The sequence below is a fragment of the Gasterosteus aculeatus genome, chromosome 4 (genome assembly GCF_964276395.1).
Source record: "Gasterosteus aculeatus chromosome 4, fGasAcu3.hap1.1, whole genome shotgun sequence".
Taxonomy (NCBI): domain Eukaryota; kingdom Metazoa; phylum Chordata; class Actinopteri; order Perciformes; family Gasterosteidae; genus Gasterosteus; species Gasterosteus aculeatus.
The window spans coordinates 6,134,783-6,156,439 of NC_135691.1; the positions used below are offsets into that span (position 1 = coordinate 6,134,783).

Sequence of the window (21,657 nt, forward strand, 5' to 3'; positions counted from 1 at the left end):
AATGGTGTTCGAGGGCTCTTTTCGAAACGCTAGAAGCTAATTGGTTGACGTTCTCTTTTTCTTTCTTCTCATCTGACCACCATCCAATTATGTGAAGAGCACATGAACAGCCACTAATTGAATCACTTGTTATTATAGGAGATCTGTGAGAAGATACATTGAAGGCATTTCTTGTGAAGGGATTTCTTTAATGATCCCTTATAAATAGGACCATTAAACGTTGCTGAGAGGATAATATCATGTTCAAACAGTTGTTTCCCTAATATATATATATATCATTGTGAGTTTTGTAATATATATATATATATATATATATAGTATAATGCTGGGCTAACGGTGTCTTGTGATTCCAGGGTTTGAATTTAAAAAAAAAAATCACTATCACAATAAAAGGGAGACAGCGAATGGGAAAGGGAGAAGGGTGGAAGGGGGAGTGTGTGGGGGGGAGGTAGTGGGGGGTCGGTGACAAGCTCCAGCGGGGGAAGCATCAGTGCAGGTGTCCTCGGTTTAAAAAAAAAAAAAGGGAAAAGAATGTTCTCCTGTCACATCGGAGACAAGACCCGACCGTAAGTAGCCTAAGACGGTGGAGCAGGAACCCCAAAGCTGATAGAAGAAGAAAGAAAAAAACCGATAAATGTTTCGTCTGCCATGAAATCCGAAAGCAGCAGCAGCGAAGAGGAGAAAGACGCGCTCGTCTGGATGAGAGACCCCCCGCGGGGCGACGACGCACGCGGCGCGTGTCGAGCTGAGCCGTGACGACGACGGGAGCCAAATGATGAACAAACAGCCACAACACCACCAAAAAAGACAACAACAACAAAAAAAACAGCCGAGTGATCGTTTTAAGGTACTATACGTCATTCAAAGAGTAGCGATCGGCGATATGTGTGCGCGCCGTCCGCACGTCGCGAGTCGACGCTGACCGCCTGAAACGGCGCCGTTTGTTGTCGCCAGACACGTTCCATCTTTTTTTTTTTTCACCCGCCCCCCCCCCATTACCCTCCTCTGCAGATGTGGGCTGTGAGAAGAATAGGGCCTGTGCCACCCTGTGTGGGTTTAATCACTGATCATTCCTCACAATCATCTCCAGCATCGCGGGCTGAGCCTCGTGGATGAGTCGACCGGACTGTCTTCACGTGTGCTCTGGGCGACGGCTGCACGTTGAGTTGTTCACCTGAAATCCGCTGACAAAAGGAGGACCAGCAACGACCGGTTTATTCGTTCTTGCACCAGAGGTGGTCTTTTTTTTTCTTCCTTATTCCGCTGATCGAGATGGGACTAACCTGACTCTCTGTCAACGCGCCGCTGGATGTGAGGCCACGCGTGCCGCTGGACAATGCCGAGCTCCCCGGCTCCCGATGTGGGAACAAATTTCTCCGACGCTCCCTGGGAGCCCGGTTTCACCGGCTCCAATGGAGACACGCTGTGGTCCTCCACGGTGAACAGCGTGGTCAAGATGGTGCTCATATCTCTCATAGTGTGCGTGTCCTTGTTCGGCAACGTGGTGGTGCTGCTGGTGTTCCAGAGGAAGCCTCAGCTCCTCCACGTCGCCAACCGCTTTGTCCTCAACCTCCTCTTGGCGGACCTGCTCCAGACCATATTGGTCATGCCCTTTGCCATTGCCGCCACCGTGCCGGGTGTGTGGCCCCTGGATGCCCGGCTGTGCCAGGCCCTCGTCGTGCTCATGCACCTTTTCGCGTTTGCCGGGGTCAACACCATCATAGTCGTCTCCGTGGATCGCTACCTGGCCATCATCCACCCTCTGTCCTATCCCACCCGTATGACCCCTCACCTGGGAACCAACCTGATCATCTGCACCTGGGTGCTCAGTTTCCTGCAGAGCACGCCTCCCCTCTACGGCTGGGGGGCCATTGACTTCGACCGGCATCACAAGGTGTGCTCGGTGGTGTGGTCCTCCAGCCTCTCGTACTCCGTCGTGGTGTCCACCTTCTCCTTCTGGCTGCCTGTACTCGTCATGCTGGGATGCTACTGGATGGTGTTCAGGGCGGCTCGGAGGCAGAACGCCCTCGTGCACCCCATACAGACGCGGTCCTACTCCCAGCCCTGGCCGCAGGAATTCCAGGGACCCGGCGGTCAACAGTGCCCGCCACAGTCCCAACCACAGCCACAACCCCAGCCGCCACAACCCCAGCAGGCCTGTTCCCCCGATGCCCCCTACTCGGCCAGGGGTTACCCTGTTCGGGTCCGGCACAGACGCTTCCACTACCACTGCAAGGCCGCTCGGGTAGTTTTCGTGATCATGGCCTCCTACATCCTCAGCATGGGGCCTTACAGCATACTTAACTCCTTATCTATGAGCGCCAGAGCAGCCGTGCCCCCCTGGCTCTCCTCCCTCGCCCTCGTGCTCTTCTTCTTGCAGTGCTGCCTCCACCCGTACATCTACGGCTACATGCACCGCAGCGTGAGGAAGGAGTTCCTCGCGTTGCTCTGCGGGCTGTTCTGCGCGCCGGGCCGCCCCAGAGGGAGCTCCGCCGCCGAGAGCGGCTTCACGACCACGGAGGGACGTTTGGTGGTCCACGCTCACCTGCCCAGTCTGACGGCCCGAGTCTTCCCTCTGCGGACATGGGAAGAGTGCACGACGTCGTCCTCGCCCAGGTCGAGGGACGGCCGCAAGGAGACGACCTCCACCAGCGTCAGCTCCGAGAGGGAGCTCACAGTCCACAGCCAACCGGGCACATGAACACGAACATCAACTAATACTTTCTCCTTGACAACAGGGTCGTTCGTTCTGAAGTTGATCATCAAACTGTCCCTGATGCTAGAATTATTTTTGTTGCATTACAAGTGTATAATAGAGTGGAGTGAAAGAAATCCACAATAGCATTATTTTCATTAATTTATTTTGAGACTTCTTGGAGCCGTTAAAAACGTTTCAGATTAGTCTCTATGTAAGCAGCTGTTATTTTTGTATTTGAGTGTTTTGTCATCTAGTTGTTAGTATTTGAAATGTATCCAGCTATTGCACAAGCTACTCTTACTTAATGAACTGGGTATTTAGATCAATTTGTTTTCTCCAAAAGACTGAATTTAATTAATGGTTGACTGCCTACACGTCTGTTACAAATGTTTTAATGTTCTTTTCCAACTAAACCGGCTGTTAAGACAGAAATGATAATGTCGGATCAAAGGTCTTTCACCCTAATCCCGGGCGATGGATGCCTCTGATATAGCATTGATCTGCAGTATCTGCACAACAACCACATCTTCTACAAACTCGCTTTTGTGATCCTGCCTGAGGGGACGGAATGTACTCTCCTATTACTAAAGCTTGTCCTGCAACGATTGAACTCAGGGTGTATGCTTGTGGAACGACGAATGGTCTCTGTTCTTGAATGTTGAAGAGAAAGCGACGGTAACTGTTCAAGGTCTCAGAAGCGCCTTTTGAGTACCCGAGTAGACTGGGGATTTATTGTGCCGGGAGCTGGTGTCTTAGCGCTTCAGTTACCTTTAACTCCACCAAGGTGCGAATTCTGCGTCAACTCTGCAGTGTGACACTGTCGATCTGGACTCCGTATTTGCTGCCTTTATCAATGTCAGTCTTTCTTTGAGGGAGCTCGGTATTTTTATTGAGAGTGCAGGCTATGAGAAAACATTCCAAGAAAACGACTCCCGTGGACTCCTTGCACCAGTTATTCAACGAAGGCCGCATGCCGCCAGTTTTTTTTATATAAGACATTTCTTATATTCCACTGAACACATGTAGATTTGTAAAAACTGTGCTTAAAAAGAATGAGTACTTGTGTAAGTGGTGTATGCTTGCAATGACTCATCTCAGAGAAAGGCAAGCTATTAAGTCGTTGGGTGGATGACGTGTTGCCAAAGGAAGTAATTGGTGCATCACAACATTATGTGAAGTGTGTCAAGTTTGTGTAGCCTTTAGAAAAAGAAAGAAAAAAGACACTAGTTAGAATAATGAGCAGGGATGCTCTCACCGTCTTATTGTTAGTATTGTTGAGACTATGATGGAGTGGTTTTGATTTGAACCTTGATTAAAAAAGCTCACTGTAGAAATCCATACTACAGTATAATAAATGACAATCAAACTTGTATAATAAGTTTGTCTTAGTGTTGCTCAGTAAAAGACAAAGGGGTGCAGTACCGTCTGTAACCAAGTGTGTCGTCAATCTAGAGGAAGTCATGTTTTCAAGTGCTTTAAAACTAGAAACTAGATCATTTTGTGATTTCTATTGTGCTTTTGTATCATTTCCAGATTACCTGATCCAAAATTAAAAGGTTGTATGTTGTTTAATAAAGGTGAACTTATTGTAGTATGTGCAAGGTTTTATATTCAATTAGACATGTGTTTCTCCTGAGACTTCCCTCCTCTGGACAAAAACAGAGTGTAATGTATTGTGTGAAAAATGTTCATGCATGCATTCTCGGTTAGTCAAAGAGAATAACAACACATGGCTTTCCTTGAGGAAATGGATTGCATTTATTTGTAAAAAAAAGAAAAAAAAAAAAAAAGAAGAAACCTTGGGCGCTAACTCCCCACTGCTAGAAGCAAAAGGCAGCAGTGTTTTACGTAGTTACAGGTCAGCAAACTGCTCATTAAAATCTAGAGTGCATTCCAAAAGGTGCATATGTACTTAATCAGAAAGATGGCTAACGGCATTATGAGAACTACGCGAGAATCTCTTCTGTGGCCACACACACACACGCACACGCACACGCACCGTCCTTCATGTGAAACGTACCGCAGCATCTCCTTCTACGATGCAGATATGCTTCTTCTTCAACAAGTGTACCACTTCTCTCTATGCAAACTAAAATGTCAAAAACCAGGAAATGGACATGTATCATAGTAGGGTCAGTTTTTTATATATAATTTCTGAACTACATTACAGGCTGATAATTAAGGATGTTTAGCCCCATCTTCACCATACAAAAAGAAACTCCTACAGATGATCATTCTCTCGCTCACTTTCTCTATACAGTATATGTACACACATTTTTTCATTATTACACGCAAGAAAAACCAAAAGATTTAACCAAAAGGGAATAGAAAAGCAAAAAGAAATACAGAACATTTCACTTTCTGTATAAAATTAAAATAAAAACAGCTTGTCTTGTTAAACCGATCGAAACAAATGCTCACTATGACAGATAGATCATTGGAACCCACACAGATTTTCAAGGTGCCACTCACAATATTACTGGTCAACAGTGAAGAGAAAAATATATATACATATTTTTTCGTATAGATTATATATATATATATATATATGAAATCAAAAGAACGCAATAGTAACGTAGGTTTAAAGCACAAAAGGGGACGGGCTCTGCACTTCAAGGTTTGTGATGGTTTCAGTTCGGGGCCGTTCAGACGACACTGCGACTCTTCCTCGGTCCTCTAGTCCACCTTGACCACACTGTAGATCTTATTTACAAACCAGAAGCAGGCAAAGAAGCCAATTGTACCTGAGAGAAAATGAGAGAAAAGATTTCATTAAATTCTTTTACTAACTATATCAAATGGCATAGAAAAGGTGGCTTGCTGTTAAACCAGACTCCCTCCACGAAAAGGTTGTAAAAACATTTTGAGAGGTAAGACTGCAATTTCCACGCGAACGCGAAAACACCAGCGAGAACACGTTCTCTGCCAAATGTTAGGAAGCCCGATCGGTCAAAATCCTCCCAAGTCCTATCCGACAACTCATCAGGGGCCAAGCAGCCCCATTCAGAATTAAGTTATGATAAAAGTTAGGATGAAAATGCAAAGTTAAAAAAGATGTGGCGTGAGAGAGATTAGGATTATTTAGATCAAAACTGGAAGCGAGGAGGGAAACTGATCATCTTTTCTTGGAATCCTTGGATTATTTCTTAGTGGGAGGGGGGGGATCTTCTGACACCTCGTCCCCTTGCTACTTACAGCGCCGTCTTAAGATAGTGTCAAGCCGTGCTGCAGTGGCAAGCAGGGCTACAGGCTAACCTTCATCTGGCCCAGTCCCGCTACAACACCAGGGAACAGCTCCTTATCTAGGCCTGCATGTTATCCTTTTGCACACACACACACACACACACACACACACACACACACACACACACACACACACACACACATTCTCGTCTGTGTGGGTGTACGAGGAGGGCCGGACCGGGCCTAGAGTGTGCGGTTGCCATGTCAACGTGTGTCATCTTTGTCTCCGCGAACATGGGAGACAAAAGAAGCAACAGCGTTCGCTTCATCGTCCGAGCTCCGTGAAAACGTGCGCGACACGTGAATCCGCACGACCTCGCGACACGCAGCCAGATTTGGTGTTTAAGCTCAGGGAAATGCAGCCGTGGTTCGGGAATCCCGAGAATATTTAAAGACCATTTAAGAGCCATCCGTGGCTACGAGCTAAAGTGGTGCATTTGTCTTCTGATCTACAGAAGAAAAAGAAGAAAAGAAACCTGGGCTGACATAACGAGGCTCAGGCTTTTCAAAAAGCAAATCTGGAAAAACGGAATCTGACCAAGCGGGACTTTGAACATTCTAGTCCAATTTCCTAGTCGCGCAAATTTTTTTATTCGAGTTCAAACAAAAGAGCTCATAAGAGATCCGTGCAAGTGAATGCTCTTTACAAAAACATTTACAAAAATCTTAAAGCTTGGCTTCAACTAAATGACAATACAAGAAGTATTGCGCAACAGCGAGGACTGCTTCCCGTCAGTTTAAGTGCCAGGAACAGGAACAGGATAGAGGTCCTGAATCGAGACTGAGCAAACATTAACCCCCACCCACAAACTACACACACACCGCTGTGATGGTATGCAGCTTACTCACCGTTAATATTTAACAAAAAAAATAAATACAGTGAAAATTAGTGTCCACACATGAGCAGATAAATTACTATACTTTATCTAAAATATCATTGCGATGTTCCAAGACAAGCAGGAAATCGTTGAAGCTCTCGAAGGCTCACCTGTGAAGAGGAAGAAGATCAGGACCATAATCATGGTGTATCCAAAGTAGAGGATGGTGCTCGCAGCTCCAACTATTTGAAGCTTGGAGAAGAAGTAATGAATGGCGTAGACAAACAGGTAGACCGCCGTGAAGCCGCTGGTCAGGAAGGAACGCCACCACCAGTGGTAGTCCTGGACACATAAAGCAGGGGATCACACGCTGGGAACCGTCATTGGCATAAAATAATAACAAACAAATTATATACTCAATAGGCAAGATGAAGAGGAAGCTGATTTAGCTTTTTATATTTTGTTCTGTATTTGCACAAGTAGGACAGAAATAGAATGTTTGACTGTCATTAGGTCGGATAGATCAGGTACCTCAGCACAAAGATGGAAGTAGCAGAGCAGAATTGTGGCCTCAGAGCATGTGATGAGTAAGATAATGAAAACCAGGAAGAGGAAACCGAACATGTAGTACATCTGATGGGACCTGAAAGAGAAAAGATGAGGCGCGTCAAAGACACACAATTGGGTGCAGCTCAAAACAGGAACGGCAGGCCAATCAGGTAAGACGTCGATTCTGTCTTCTTACCAAATGCTGTTGAGAATGAAGAAGAGTTGGATGAAGATGCAGCCGAAGGGAAGGATCCCACCCATCACTATACCAGGAATGGGCTTGGTGAAGAACGACTGCTCGGGAATCTGGCGGGGGATTTGGTTTGTTCGCACCGGCTGCTCAATCGCCTGCGAAAGGAACACACGAGCGTGGAAAAAAAGATTACAAACCCTAAAGTGTGCACACAAACACACATCAAAAACTTCCAGCTACACAGTTTGATCAACCAGGAGGCCGAACTCACAGGTTTCTTGAATCCAAAGTAGGCGCCGATGAAGGTCAGGGGCACAGAGATTCCGAACCAGAGAGCCAAGATGGCCACCAGAGTGCCGAAGGGGATCGCTGCCGAGGAGCCCTCCACCCAGAGGATCAGGTTCATCAGGAAGAAGTCTGCAAACACAATACTGGGAAAGAAGAGACAGACGAGCGAGTCAAGCGGGCGCCAAAGACCAAATGGGAGGCTACCCGCGTCCCTCCTCGGGGCAGAAGCCAAGTGCGAGCGCGACTCACCCGGGGCACAGCAGGGCCGTCAGCAGGACGTTGGTCTTCCACTTTTCACCTCCAAAAGCTGAGAGCAGAAACAGAGACGCATGCGGGCATCAGGATGAGAAGCATCACACTGGCGGGTGGGCAAACAAGCCGGGGAGGTTTTCCCCTGGACTCTTACTTTTGTAGAGGCGTGCAGACACGTAGCCGGCGGGCGTCCCCAGCAGGACCCAGAGGACCACGGAGCACGTCATGAGCGCCCCTCTGTTCGCTGGTGACAGGAAGCCCAGGCAGGCCAGGACTGAAGGGAACAAGCAGCACCAGAGCAAATCAGGCACTGGAATAAGAATGCGCGACTGCTTTCATTGCAAATTCTGTCCGCTGCCCTCTGACTTTATTCTGTAAATTTTAAAAAACTAAAACTGACTTGAAAATGTACAGGTCTTGGTTGGTTGTGTAGTTGTATTAACGGCAGAGGCTCCCACAGATGGGCCTTTACTTTGAAATAAAATGTAACGTAACAAGTGTGTGTGTGTGTGTGTGTGAGAGAAAACAATGCGACAGCGACGTATCTTGAACTCCTTGATGTCCAACCAATGAGACATTCGTAATACGAAGACAAACTCGGGTAACACTTATCAAAGGCTCGTGTAAAGCAGTCCTTACAGAGAGTGATGAAGGTCATGATGAAGATCTGGGTGCCCTGTCCGAGGAACACGGACAACAACATTCCTTTCCTAGGGGGGCGGAAAACATCGCCGTGCACCTGCTTCCAGCCAGACTCCTCCTGGGCGTCCTCCTGCGAAAGCAACAGCAAGTACGTCAACATCTGCACGTGACGGAAGTTAAAGGTTAACCCGCCACCAAGCCGTGAGCACTACCTCACCTGTTAGCAGGGACAAACAAGGTGAAGACAGACACGCAGTTTATCAAGAGCTGTAAAATGTGGTGGGAAAAAGATCTGCTTGGTCAATTCATTAGTATAGAAGTCCCTTTTTTTCCCCCCCCTCCACAGTTTCACATTAAATAAAAGGATTCACACCACATTTTACCCTTTGTTGTAATGTGCCGGTTTACTACAATCACAGACCCAAACACCTGATTTAATCAACACAAAAAATTCTGTTCAAAAACAGCTTTCAATAATCTTACGTAGAGCAAAGAGGATTTTTCCTTGGTCGTTGGAAGCTTTATCAAGTCTCCCTGTGAAATGTAACAAAATATTCATATACGGGCACCAAGTGCGCTGGGCGGTACGTTGCCCTGTAGAATTACAGAGTTGTAACAGTCATTTTACTGTGATCAACACGACCACTAAACACACGTTTACTGCCAGGTGGAAACCTCAACCTCTGAAAAAGGATTCAGCTCATCAACTGTGGAGTGAGAAGAATGAACAACTAGAGGCATAAAGTTGCTCCTCCTGGAACGTTGTTTTGCCAGAACGCGCAGCATCCACCTACTTTGAATGGTTAATTTGCATGGGGGCAACATGTTGACAGATAACGACAAGAACTAATGTCATTCAAATCATCGAACAAACACCCGCATCTTCTATACGTCTTCACTTGTATGCCAGTGCTTCACTTGCACATCTGGAGCCGACAGAGACTGGGAGGGAGTTCTGCAGGGACTTTACCTGGTCCACCTGGTTGTATCTGGCAATGTCCTTGTGCAGGGTTCTCAGCATGATCATGGCAACCATGCCAGACAGGAAGAGGACGATGACTAAGGAGTTCATGATGCTGTAGAAAACACACAGGACAGGACTTCTATGACCATAGTTTTACCTTCAAAGGATTGAGACACGGAAACCTTTAGGGATATGGTGTTTGTGGTGCACAACGTGGAAAATATCTCCATACCTAAACCATTGGATGTTGGTATGGGGCATGGACACCAGGATGTAGTCCCACCTGGAAGCCCACTTGATGGAATTGTTTTCCTGTTAAAAAAAGGAAATAGTTACCAAAGGAAATAGAAAAAGATAACACAAAATAGCCGCATGGAAATTGTTATATATTAGTTGTAGTGCAATTTGCTGTATAATACATTGGGAAGGTAGTTTGGTGGCCTACCTGAAATGTGACAGAGTAGGTGTAAACTACCGACACATCGGCCTCGAACGTCCCAGGCACCTCCATTGGGACGCCTGTTTCACAATTTAGGTTTTTCTCATCGGTTTGTTTGATACTATTGTGAACAAAACAAAAGCACTTATGTTAGATCATGAACCAATCCATTGATTAAATGCATCTGCAACACGTCTTGGAATATATTCACACCATATTAAACTACTACGAACCACAATTACCTCTTCGGCTCCAAAGTGGCGGCGACCAGCCGAGCCCCTTTCCAATCTTCTCCTGTCCCACTGTGGAAAGTGATCTTGATGTCCACATGGTTGAAGACGTAAAAAGTGTTCTTCTTGTTGAACTCGGCCTGAGGAAAAAAGGTCAAGTACTCAGATTCGTAAACACCTGATTGTTGTTGAGTTTCTACCGCATTCGTCTTATTTCAAAACATTCGACAACTTCTAACTTTCCTTCCAATACACACATGTCCGTTGCACTATTATATTACATACATATTTCTGGTTACATTAGCGACATTCCCTCAAAAAGTGATTTGAAAAGTATGTTAGAGTGTGTCTATTAATATAGGAAATTTCATTTGTATTCTTTTAACACTAAAAGCTAATATGTTCTACAAATACGTATTAATCCCAACTGTTTCATGTACATTATCATTACAACTGAAGACATTAAAATGAATACATAGGGAGAATATCTCTAGGTCTTTCTGCGACATTCCTTTATAAAAATCAAGGCTCCCGGCAGAATGAGGACCACTTCACACGCAGATGAACAATGATCTTAAAAGGTGATGTGTAAAGTAGACCAAACATGTTCAGAAAACATGACAAAAATCACCACTCACATTGATAACACAAGCGTCTTTAGCTCGGCCATCGGTGGTGACGAGGCAGCCGATGGGGAAGCCCGGGTTGCAGTACTTCTGACCATCTTCCACATCATAACACCATGTCACCGGCATGTTGTCGATGATCCTGAAAAAGTCAATCTAAATTACCTGAAGAAATTTCTTCATACAGAAAGATACCACACCCTGAAGTAGGAACGGTTACAAACCAGTGGTGCTGGTAGTTCAGCTGCATTCCCATCTTAAGAAAATCAAGTTTGGTTGCATCCTCCTGGCTGCCTTTCTTGTAGGTCTTGGTGCACACCGAGTTGCATTTAACATTTTTTTTGAACGTGACCTGTAAAAAGACAAAAAAAATAGGTCACGCAAGGGACCTGCTGCACTCTGAGGCGGGTTTTTTGGCCTCTGCTCAGAAAAAGGCATACCCATGATAAAAAGTGTAATAACTGTTTAACTACTTTATCTGGACATTTTATTTTCTGCAGGAATAAAGGAGAACCCCTGCGAGTGTTCTGATGTGTAAAAATCCTTTGTTGTTACTGGTGAAGAAATAAATCAATATAATACACACAAAAGAAAAACTTAAGAGATAAATCAGAGCCCTCCAATAAAACCTGGAAATACCAGGGTAAAACGACATCTTGGTGACGCCCCAGTGTGTGTGGACAGTATCCATGGCAGGTTTTACCTTAATAGAGTGAGGATTACTACTCTTGGACGTGCTCAACAACTGTCTCTCGCTCCAAAAATGACTAATTTCAGGATTTTGTTCAGAACGTCAAAGGTAAAGGGCATTTACGACTCTTATGCTGGACGTTTGGTGGCTATACAGGATCTGGCTTGTTTGAGAGAAACAATACTCAGCTTGCTCTTCGGGGTGCTGTTTTCTTTGTTTGCCCCTTGCTTCGCTGAGAAATGTTACAAATGCACCGCTACGTGCGCGTTTTCTGGTATAATTTGCATACCATATTTTATAACTTGTTCAAATGTGTGTTTGGTGTATTTTCAAACAATATGCTGCACATTGTAGGCAAGACTCTGATGTTTCAAACGATGTGAAGCATCCATATATTCGCTCGCTTCCTGTTGTAAGTTGGTTCTGGCTCAGTTTGCACCAAAAATGGGGCCCATGGGGCAGAAAAAGGTTAAATCTTCTTCTTAACACCCACCTGGTACGGTGAAGACTCAATCCGTTCACCAAACAGCACCTGTCCAAGGTTCTCGGAAGGCCTCATTTCCTTGACATCTTTGCAAAAGTCAAACCTTTGAGAATGTCAAGAGATGACACACAGACAACATGTCATTGAGCTGGAAAACATATTACCCTTCCCTCCCAAAAAAGCAGAAAAGAGAGAGAATTGGTAACTTACACGTCATACTCATAAGGCAGGACTGACTCCACAGAGTCCAAGCGATTTACGAACAGCGTGATTCCGGTCTGTAGAGAAGCAAAACCGGTTAGTCTGCGCTGACATTCAGTTGTTAACTGAAAAAACACCCGGGATTACAACAAGCCAGAAAGCTGACGGGTTCTTTGGGTGACTCCAAAAAATGCCTCGACAGGAAACGTAAACAACGCAACAAAGCAAACAAAGATTTGAATGAACGCTCATATACCAATAAACATGGTGGAATGGTGAAAACCCCTATTGTACTATAACCCCCTCTGGCCACCACACAAGTTAGTAACTAATGTTAGTATTACTAAACAACGTGTATATATATATATATATATTATATGAAGTAGCTTATATTTGGCAGGGGTCCGCTGCCAGGTAGTTGACTGGGCCTAAACAGGGGGGTTGGCTAGCTAGCAAGAATAAGGTAGATCACAGATAACACATTCACACAAACATGCAAATTCCAAATAAATTGAATAGTAAAATAACACTCACGGAACATTACAAAAAGAAAGAAGATCGCTCGTGACTTTTACATACCTGGCAATCTTCACTGCCATTGCCTTCTTCACAGAAACTCACCGGGGCTAAACCCGGAAGATAAAACGCAGAGCACGAAGAGAAATACAAAACTAGCGAATAAACCAGCACAACGCCAAAGTGCATCCGCCTCTTCATTTTTATCACGGACACGGTTCTCCTCGGATCTGATATACTTATGTCCGAAGACGGTGCTCCTTCTTCTCGGGAAAGGTGATGTTCGCTAGCTGTACACTGATAGCTAGCTACGTCTTTCTACACAGGACACAGTAGCTCATTTGCAAAAAGGCTCGAGCAGGAACGGTGACGTTGAACGTCATCAAGTTATGAGGAAGCCGCAACAAAGGCACCGGAAGTTTAACTATTTTCCCTTCAAAATAGTATTATATAATAAACGATCTGTTTAAAATGAAGAATTTATACATTTGTAAAAGATATCGGGACAACGATAACATTCCATATATAGGACATGTTTGTATGAATCCCATTATAATCAGTTACATTTTCAGTTTAATCCAGGTACATGTTTAATGGTTTTATATTGAAAGGATAAAAAACCAACATCCCACTTCATTCTGAACGACTTACTTGACACCGTGGAAGTAGCACGGACGTTGCTTATTAATCCTATAAACATCCTAGTCCATTTTTTCAAAGAACAGTAGCGCTACTGTGTTCTATACCAAACAAAAGTTATGAAAACGACAATAAAAATGTTTTTTTGTGAAAGATATGTGGTGGTATTGGAGATAAGATGAAAGTAATATATAGATAGATAGAGATAAATAGAGAGAGATATAGATGGGGGTGGGGAGGATTTCCTTGAAGCAGCAACAGGCAAAGTTACAGATTTAAAAATATATATATATACACACTATAATTTAATGACAGAGCAGAAAATATTACATTTAACAAAATTAAATAATAAAAAAACGCACAAATTATATTTGCATTGTGTATACGGTGGAAGGGAAGAGGTTATACATTAACTAACTACAACAGTGTAGCAGTCAAGGGTTATTGGATTCAATTGAAGGAGGACTTGACGAGGTGATATGTTTTACAGTCTTCTTGCAGTTGGCAGGAATGTTTCCTGTTTCTGTCCTTCCGACAGCACAGCTGAATCAGCCTGTTGGAGAAAGTGTTACGCTTTGCAGTTATGGAATGCCGTTTTAGTCAAAATTAAATAAATGAATAAATACGTAAATACATGAAATATGCATTTGAAATACATCATGAAAAAAATAAATGAGGCAATAAATACATAAATATTAAATACATTTAATTATTTCATGGTACTTTTATTTCATAATGCCACTTTTCATTTCCAGAGTCTTTTATTTCATAATGCCACTTTTCATTTCCAGTCTTTTATTTCATGCCACTTTTCATTTTCAGAGTCTTTTATTTCATAATGCCACTTTTCATTTCCAGAGTCTTATTAAAATATCATAAATATAGTTTAACAGACGCTATTTTTTACCACTAGCCATGCCTTTAATACAAAGTATAGAGGGGGACATGTGTGTCTACCTTGTCTAATGCATAACTTGAAAAACCAAACCGAGATCCCAATTTCCAACGACTGAATGAAACTATCGGCCTACCTTCACAAGTTGTTACTATTGATTTGTCAAACCGGCTGTGTGAGGTTATCCGAACATTGGCCAAATGATCGGGTTCAGGGGATATGCACAGATACAGAAATCCCCTCATCTTCATTTGCGGCCTTGCATTTTGCCAAAGAAGAAAAAGATTCCTCATTCCTCAGGCGCTGTGCTCCACTACTTTCCAGTCAATGAAGTTGGAAAAGAACACTTACTGGAGCACTGGGAATAAATATACCCATTTTCATGATTACAGATTGAATGAGTTGGGTCCTCAAATGGCAAAAAGTTTTCCCCCATTAAAAAAAAAATCTTTGGGTTCAACTGTGGGTTTCCCACAAAAAAAAAAATCTCCTCTGCGAATTGCCACCTTAACGTGGTGGAGGAGTTTGAGTGGCTCAGTGATCCTGTGACCTTGTGCGATGGACAACAGGTCTCAGGGGAGAGTCCAGATTAAGAGCGATTCAAAAACCCTAATGTTTAATCGAACAATAATACAATGGCTTTACAGCCTAACATCTATATAGTGTTAAAAAAAAACACCAGCCACAAGACAGCCTAAAAGGTTCTCAAATGGCTTTACTTACTTTACTTAATTACTTAAGCCAGAGGTCTTCAACGTTTTTCAAGCCAAGGTCCCCCAAACTGATGGCGAGGTGGAGCAGGGACGCCCTATTCTACGGAGTTTGGTCCGCCATCTTTTATTTTTGAGCTTCACGCTCTTTAGACGTGAGCATAAACGCGATCTGATTGGCTGGTGCCTGCGCTGTCGTATCAGCATGAAAGGAGCAGTGAGTGAACCGGTGCCCAGCTTGAGAGCTGCTGAGGGAAGCTGAATGTGTGTGTTGCGCACTGACAGATAACGTCTTCTCCATCAATTTATCCGTTCGCTTCAATATGTTGAAGCCCCCCCCATGACGTAGTGAACCTGGGGGAGACACTGCAGTCTACCTCATCAATGCGAACAACGTGTGTGTGACTCGTGTCACTGTTAGATACATGTTGTTGTTGTTGTTTCCACCATCCCAACGGTAGGTCACGTGATCTGCAGGCACCTTCTGATCACATTGTAATCAGAACACATTGGACTGACGTGTTGTGTGAGCGAGGTTACGCATTAAGAGTTTGTCCTTAATGGAATTTCTACATTACTTTTACTTTTTTACTTTAAGTAATTTTGGAACCAGTACTTTTATACTTTTACTTTTAAGTAAAAAGCTTGAGTTGGTACTCAAACTTCTACAGGAGTCTTTTTAAACCCTAGTATCTGTACTTATACTGAGTAATGAATGTGAATACTTTTGACACCTCTGGTTATTAAGCGTATAGCATTATATACAAAATTGTGGTTTTTGTTACATGATCTTTTTAAGGACGACTGGATCTCAAAACTTTTACCCGGTTTTGTTCGAATTTTTACAATTAACCTTTTTTCTCTGAAAATCCGCTATATAACCTTATTTTGATTGGAAATTAATAAAATATTGGTTCGCTCTGAGCCCTTTTCAGAGTATCTTCAACACTCTGAAAAGGAAGACGAGCGGAGGACTCCAGTGAGAGCTACGAGAAGTCAAGGGGAAAAGGAGACAACAATGGAGGAGGAGGAGGAGGAGGAGGAGGAAATAATAATAGATAAACCAATCGTAAACTCGCATTACAGTGTCTAATCAAAATATTAACCCATACTGGCTACTTTTATTCTGCAGCAAACCGATGAGCATTGGTGACAAATAAAAACATTAAATTCGTTGCTATATTCGTATTTGCTTTCAAAATGACATGGCATGTCAAATATATATTGTTTTAAAGATTGCTTGAATTACTCCACAGATCGAAGACCACTAACACTTTAACCGTGATTCGCCGTTTCCAGCTGTAGGTGGCAGCGTAACGTCTGGGGGGCGTTTGGTCTACCGGAAACAGAAACCAAGAAGAAGAAGAAGAAGAAGAAGAAGAAGGAGGAGGAGGAGGAGAAAAGGCGACGACCAACCGTTGCGCACCGCAGTTTACACAAAGCCGCGAACTGCCAAAAGCTGCCTGCGGGCTTGTGTACTTAATATAAATCACGTAGCAGTTCGGCTTTTAATTTGACGTTTTTTTAAAAAAGCATCACGTTGTCTTTGGGGAGCTCGAGTATCCCGCTAGCGACGTTAGCTGGAATACTTGCTAGCTAGTGTTAGCAAAGTAACTAGCGAAAACAGCTGGCACGTTTATCGCCATTTTGCGCTTTTCAACCGCACAGGAGCAAGGTAATCCTCGTGGATCTGCGCTGGATAACACGAGGAAACACAGGCGTGTTCCCACGCGTTAACACGCTCGAATTACAACGTGCGACGTTTGTGTGTTTTGCAGGTGTTGCATCGCTTAGCATGGCGGAGGCAGACCGACCGGGGAAGCTCTTCATCGGTGGACTGAACACCGAGACCACCGAGAAGGCCCTCGAGCAGTATTTCAGCAAATACGGCAGGATTGTCGAAGGTGCGAAAGACTTTCGATTCGTAACTTTGCTAACTCGTATCTATTCCATTTTATTTTGCGTTACGTAATTCTTCAAATTGCACAAACTATTTTTTACATTCTCACTTTTACTTTTACTTGCTTATTAAACGCGTGTTGCCTGGCGGTCACTTTAAAAGAAGACGATCGTACCATTTGTTTTCGACTTCCCGTGGATCGGTGAATTAACTGGTATTAAATTCAATTTTTAATAACTATTAAATGACATCCCGTCCCCACTTTCTCTAATCCGAGCGACGGTTTAAGTGTTTTTCGTCTCGTAGCATGAAGTGAACACATTAAACAATAAATGTGAGAATTTGTGAAAACATTATTAAGAGGCGTCTCTTTTAAACTTCTTCAGTTGCCAAATACATTTTTTGCAAGAGATTAACCTAATCAGCACAGGTTCAGTCACAGAGCGCACTATCTCCTCTCACTCTGTATTCCCTCGTTGCAGTTATTTTGATGAAAGATCGTGAAACCAACAAATCGAGAGGCTTCGCCTTTGTTACTTTTGAAAGTCCTGCCGATGCAAAGGATGCAGCGCGAGAGATGAATGGAAAGGTAAACCGTAAGCCCGCCACAATCTTTTAAAAAAACAACAATTTGTTTAAATGTATGATTCAATACATTTGAACTCTCCCACTAGTCTCTTGATGGCAAGCCGATCAAAGTGGAGCAGGCAACGAAGCCCCAGTTTGAGAGCGCCGGGAGACGAGGCCCTCCGCTAATGCACTCCCGCAGTCGAGGTCCCCCCAGAGGACCCCGTGGTTCCAGGGGAGGTCCAGGTGGCATGAGAGGCCCGCCATCCAGAGGTGATCTCCCTAGTGTGTTCATTTGAGTTTGTGAAATGGTAGACTGTGCGTTCATAGTACAATACTGTAGCTGAATGCATTTTCATGTTTGACATCTTTGTGGTTTGATGTGTTTAATATTTTCATTTTTGTTGTTTTTGTCTGTGAAAAGACTACTATGACTCAGACCCAGAACCCTTCTTTAAGGGGATGTCATCCAGGGGTCCCCCTCCGTTGAAGAGAGGCCCTCCGGTTCGTAATGGAGGTCCCCCGCCCAAGAGGTCCGCCCCCTCTGGTCCCATGAGCAGAAGTAAGTGTTCTGGCTTTAATAGTTCTTTTTGCAAGTGTACCCTATTTGATGATTAATGAGCACGTTTTCTGTCTTGTATATTCTAGCCCCCATGTCACGGGACAGAGATCCCTATGGTCCACCCCCTCCTCGCAGGGACTCCATGTCAAGGAGGGATGATTATCCTTCACCCAGAGACGACCATTACAACTCCAAAGATGGGTGGGATGTTTAGTTTAGTTATACAGCGTTGTGCTGACTGATTTAATCCCATATGTTTCACTTCAGTCAAACTGAAAACTTAACTGTATGGAGAGAAAAATAAATCCTAGAACTAAAGTTTTGTGGTTATTTGTGCTTTTTGTTTTACAGCTACTCCAGTCGGGATTATAATTCCAGAGACTCGAGGGACTACGGACCTCCCCAAAGAGATTATTCATACAGAGAATACTCCAACTCCAGTTCCCGCGATGACTACGGCTCAATGTCGAGGGGATACAGGTATGGGTTTATACGAAAGGTTAAAAACCGAGGTTGGGTCCCATCTGTTCCTTCAATAACCCTCGTTCCTATCATGTAGTGACCGGGACAGTTATGGTGGAGGCCGGGAACCCAGAAACTACGTGGACCGATCGAGCGGTGGCTCTTACAGAGACTCGTATGACGGTTACGGTAAGATATGAATGAATTGGTGTAATGGCGGCACATCCACTTAGCCACAAAGAAAGAAAAGGCTGCACGAATAACCAACCATTTCATGCCGTTTGAGTGCCGCAATATCCAGTCACAAGAAGCCGCAGAGGAAACGGCATCTCAGGCGTCCTCGTAAAAGCTTTCTTCATTCTCAGCCGCACCCGTGAGCTGCAGTCCCAAGCTGCGTGATTTTTTTTTTTTTCGGCATTACGAATGTATGGTCATTGGCATCTCAACTGAGAAACAAAATTACAATCAAAAGCAGTTTCCACGTATCACAGTCCATGTTGCCGCTGCATGGGGCAACAACCCCCCCCCCCCCCCCCCCCCCCCCCCAAAAAAAAGAAATCAGTTTGCCGCGCTCAATATCTCGCTCAAATATGTAATGATCCCCAGAGAGTTTGCAACCATGAGGGACCACCTTGGAAACGTCCGATGGCCGCCGTGTACGTGTTTCCTAGCGAAGCACTCCCTCAAGGAGTAAAAAAAAAACAAAATAAAAAAACCTCAAGACTACTCGGAAAACCTCCTCCTTACCTGCAATTCTAACACTTGGAGCTCTAAAAGGAAAACTGGCCTCTCAAATCAATGGCATGCTGAAAATGGGGAAACACGGCCTGTTTATTCCCTGTGCTTGGATGTGTATTACTGCCCGTGTCGACTAAATACCAATGTTGAACGTAAGGTCGATAACATGATGGGACATTTAAACGTGTCGTCCGTTGAATTCATTTGCCAGCAAATTTAATTCCATTGGCAAAAGAGAAATGAGCACTTCACAGTGCAAGGAAATGTATAAATTGAACCGTGCCAATTACCTGACCCATTGACCCTGCAGGTAACTCTCGCAGCGCCCCACCTTCACGGGGCCCCCCACCATCCTATGGTGGGAGCGGTGGAAGCAGTCGTTACGATGACTATGGCAGCAGCTCCCGGGATGGCTATGGCAGTCGTGACAGTTTCCCCAGCAGTCGGAGTGACCCATACCCACCTAGCCGTGGCGAGCGAATGGGCAGGCAGGAGAGGGGCCCGGCTCCCCCTGTCGAGAGAGGCTACCCTCCTCGCGATTCGTACAGCAGCTCAAGTCGCGGAGGGCCACGTGGCGGGCGAGGCGGCAATCGGCCCGATAGAGGGATGGCTCGCAGCAGATACTGAAACTGGACTTGGAAAAACACGTTCAAGCAAACCGTGGTCTCGGTGCACCGCTAACGAGTGTTGTGGAAGAGATCTGACAACCAGACAAGTTAGCCATGTCTAAATCTGTGGAAAAATGAAGCTTAGCTCTGACCTGTATCCTAACTTTTCCAGTTTTTTTTATGTGTAAAAGTAATTAATTTTTTTTTTTTTTAAGTATTCCTCTTGGTCGTGTAACCGTACAGTTACCAAGTGAGTGTTAGTTTTTGTACATTCAGTGCTGTTGGAATCTGCAATGCCCTTTCAGTCTGGCTTTCCTACTCTAATAAAGCTTTTAGTTGTACCTTGACCACTGCTCGTCGATTTTCCAAAGAGGACCAAAGACCGTGACATGAATGTAAAGTTCCATCATGACCTTGTTTACATTGCTCTCTGCAGAGCATAGGTGAGTCTCTGCCCAGGCTTTAAAGTTCGCGGACTTCAGTCCCTACCTAACCCCAAATGTGCCATCGACTGGACGGTACTGTTTGTCAAGGGTTAGGCAAATGTTACTGTCGAAATGTTCCAATGTAGTTCCCTTGGAAATGGATCCGTCACCCTAGAGCCACTCGATGGCACGACAAAACCAAAGGCAACAGCAACAACCAAATGCAGCTCGACTGGTAGTCAACAGCTGGTAAGCAAAGCAAACCTCTTTGTTTCTCATCTGTAAAATGAGTTTCTTTGTCCTGTGTTGCAATCTCCCCACAAAGGGTGGTACTCAAGACAACAAGACGCCTCGCAAGACCGAAAAAAAGGGTCACCTGAATATTTTTTTTTTTCATTGTAGTCTGTTTCACCAGCTAACATTGTCAAAAGTGCAGCAACATCCCAAGAAGTTTCGTCCCTTTTCAGCAATGAAAGTTTAACCACCAGTTTGCCCGCTGTGCCCTCACAATGACCTTTTTTGACCAACCGTGGAGCTCAGTAAAATTGTCAAGTGCATTTTTAAACTACTTATTAAAGATGACCCGGGTATCCATAAGGACTGCCCTGGTGAATCTTGAAAGCCATTTTTTTTCTTTTAAATTAAAAGCCATTTTCTCGGTACCTTTTCCACGAGCATGGGAATCGAAACAACGGAGACTTCTGGATGAACAACGACGTCCTAACCGGAAACTATCGCAAACAAAGTGAACATTCGCAGTCTGACCAAGGCCAAAAAAAATGGAATTACCAGATGTTTTATTAATACATGATTAAGAGAAGGGCAACATGTTAATTGCGTGTTTTCGTTGCAGGATGAGTACCCCCACCCGTCCAAGGCAACTGCTCTTGCAACTTAACCGAATTCTCTCCTGGAGATGTTGGACCAATCAGACCTCCGTGCGCCGGTCCGGGTAGGTCTACCAGACTAATTTAAGATCTTTTTTTGCAAACTGAGTAACTATTTCAAAGAGTGGATTTTTTTGGGTGAAATTTATTTGTAACGTTATGTCTTTCAGTGGCCCGGAAACTGGTTTCTGTCGAGCTGGTGGAATCGGGGCTTCAAGTGGGAGCGCGTGTTGACAGTCGGACGGACGGACGCACGCAAGCCCAGGAATCGCTCAGATCAACGTGTTTGGTGTTTTTAATAAAGACGTTAAAGAACCTTTTTGTCTACTTTGTTTGGTTTCATCATGAAAATAGATTGCAAATGGACAGTTACACCAAATTACTTCCTAATATTTACTTTTTAAAACTGGACCATGTATTTGGAGTATCT

General features: G+C 44.3%; 3 protein-coding genes across 5 annotated transcripts; 2 read left to right on the plus strand and 1 right to left on the minus strand.

The window, feature by feature from the left end:
• The first annotated feature begins 457 nt into the window (after positions 1-457).
• On the plus strand, positions 458-4,274 carry gpr101 (G protein-coupled receptor 101). Its single transcript, XM_078100619.1, has one exon. The coding sequence runs from the start codon at positions 1,337-1,339 to the stop codon at positions 2,699-2,701; it is 1,365 nt and encodes a 454-aa protein (XP_077956745.1). The 5' UTR covers positions 458-1,336; the 3' UTR covers positions 2,702-4,274.
• Positions 4,275-4,432: 158 nt separating this feature from the next.
• On the minus strand, positions 4,433-13,300 carry tm9sf5 (transmembrane 9 superfamily protein member 5). 2 transcript variants are annotated; one of them, XM_040173529.2, is made up of 18 exons: positions 12,898-13,300; positions 12,328-12,395; positions 12,127-12,220; positions 11,167-11,294; positions 10,955-11,084; positions 10,329-10,456; positions 10,093-10,207; positions 9,880-9,959; positions 9,654-9,759; positions 9,167-9,217; positions 8,681-8,813; positions 8,196-8,315; positions 8,039-8,096; positions 7,773-7,932; positions 7,505-7,656; positions 7,291-7,402; positions 6,930-7,101; positions 4,433-5,442 (listed from the first exon to the last, which is right to left on the minus strand). In XM_040173529.2, the coding sequence occupies exons 1-18, from the start codon at positions 13,033-13,035 to the stop codon at positions 5,375-5,377; spliced, it is 2,013 nt and encodes a 670-aa protein (XP_040029463.1). In that variant the 5' UTR covers positions 13,036-13,300; the 3' UTR covers positions 4,433-5,374. The 2 variants fall into 2 exon arrangements, with proteins under 2 accessions (XP_040029463.1, XP_040029465.1); XM_040173531.2 differs by lacking the exon at positions 9,167-9,217.
• A 3,004-nt stretch (positions 13,301-16,304) lies between these two features.
• On the plus strand, positions 16,305-21,549 carry rbmx (RNA binding motif protein X-linked). Of its 2 annotated transcripts, none has more exons than XM_040172584.2 (10): positions 16,305-16,753; positions 16,857-16,982; positions 17,461-17,567; positions 17,653-17,818; positions 17,970-18,107; positions 18,194-18,308; positions 18,459-18,587; positions 18,667-18,758; positions 21,194-21,292; positions 21,398-21,549. In XM_040172584.2, the coding sequence occupies exons 2-9, from the start codon at positions 16,874-16,876 to the stop codon at positions 21,196-21,198; spliced, it is 861 nt and encodes a 286-aa protein (XP_040028518.1). In that variant the 5' UTR covers positions 16,305-16,753; positions 16,857-16,873; the 3' UTR covers positions 21,199-21,292; positions 21,398-21,549. The 2 variants fall into 2 exon arrangements, with proteins under 2 accessions (XP_040028518.1, XP_040028517.1); XM_040172583.2 differs by having other exon boundaries at positions 16,331-16,753; positions 19,618-21,292.
• Positions 21,550-21,657: the final 108 nt, after the last annotated feature.

Bases quoted from the DNA above. Each gene is read 5' to 3' on its own strand.
- gpr101 (XM_078100619.1), top strand. From the start codon at position 1,337: ATGCCGAGCTCCCCGGCTCCCGATGTGGGAACAAATTTCTCCGACGCT.
- rbmx (XM_040172583.2), top strand. From the start codon at position 16,874: ATGGCGGAGGCAGACCGACCGGGGAAGCTCTTCATCGGTGGACTGAAC. The intron at 17,568-17,652 runs GTAAACCGTAAG...CTCTCCCACTAG, and splicing joins CGCGAGAGATGAATGGAAAG to TCTCTTGATGGCAAGCCGAT. The intron at 18,309-18,458 runs GTGGGATGTTTA...TTTGTTTTACAG, and splicing joins CATTACAACTCCAAAGATGG to CTACTCCAGTCGGGATTATA.
- tm9sf5 (XM_040173529.2), bottom strand. From the start codon at position 13,035: ATGAAGAGGCGGATGCACTTTGGCGTTGTGCTGGTTTATTCGCTAGTT. The intron at 12,396-12,897 runs GTATGTAAAAGT...GCTTCTCTACAG, and splicing joins ATGGCAGTGAAGATTGCCAG to ACCGGAATCACGCTGTTCGT. The intron at 7,403-7,504 runs GTAAGAAGACAG...TTTCTCTTTCAG, and splicing joins TTCATTCTCAACAGCATTTG to GTCCCATCAGATGTACTACA.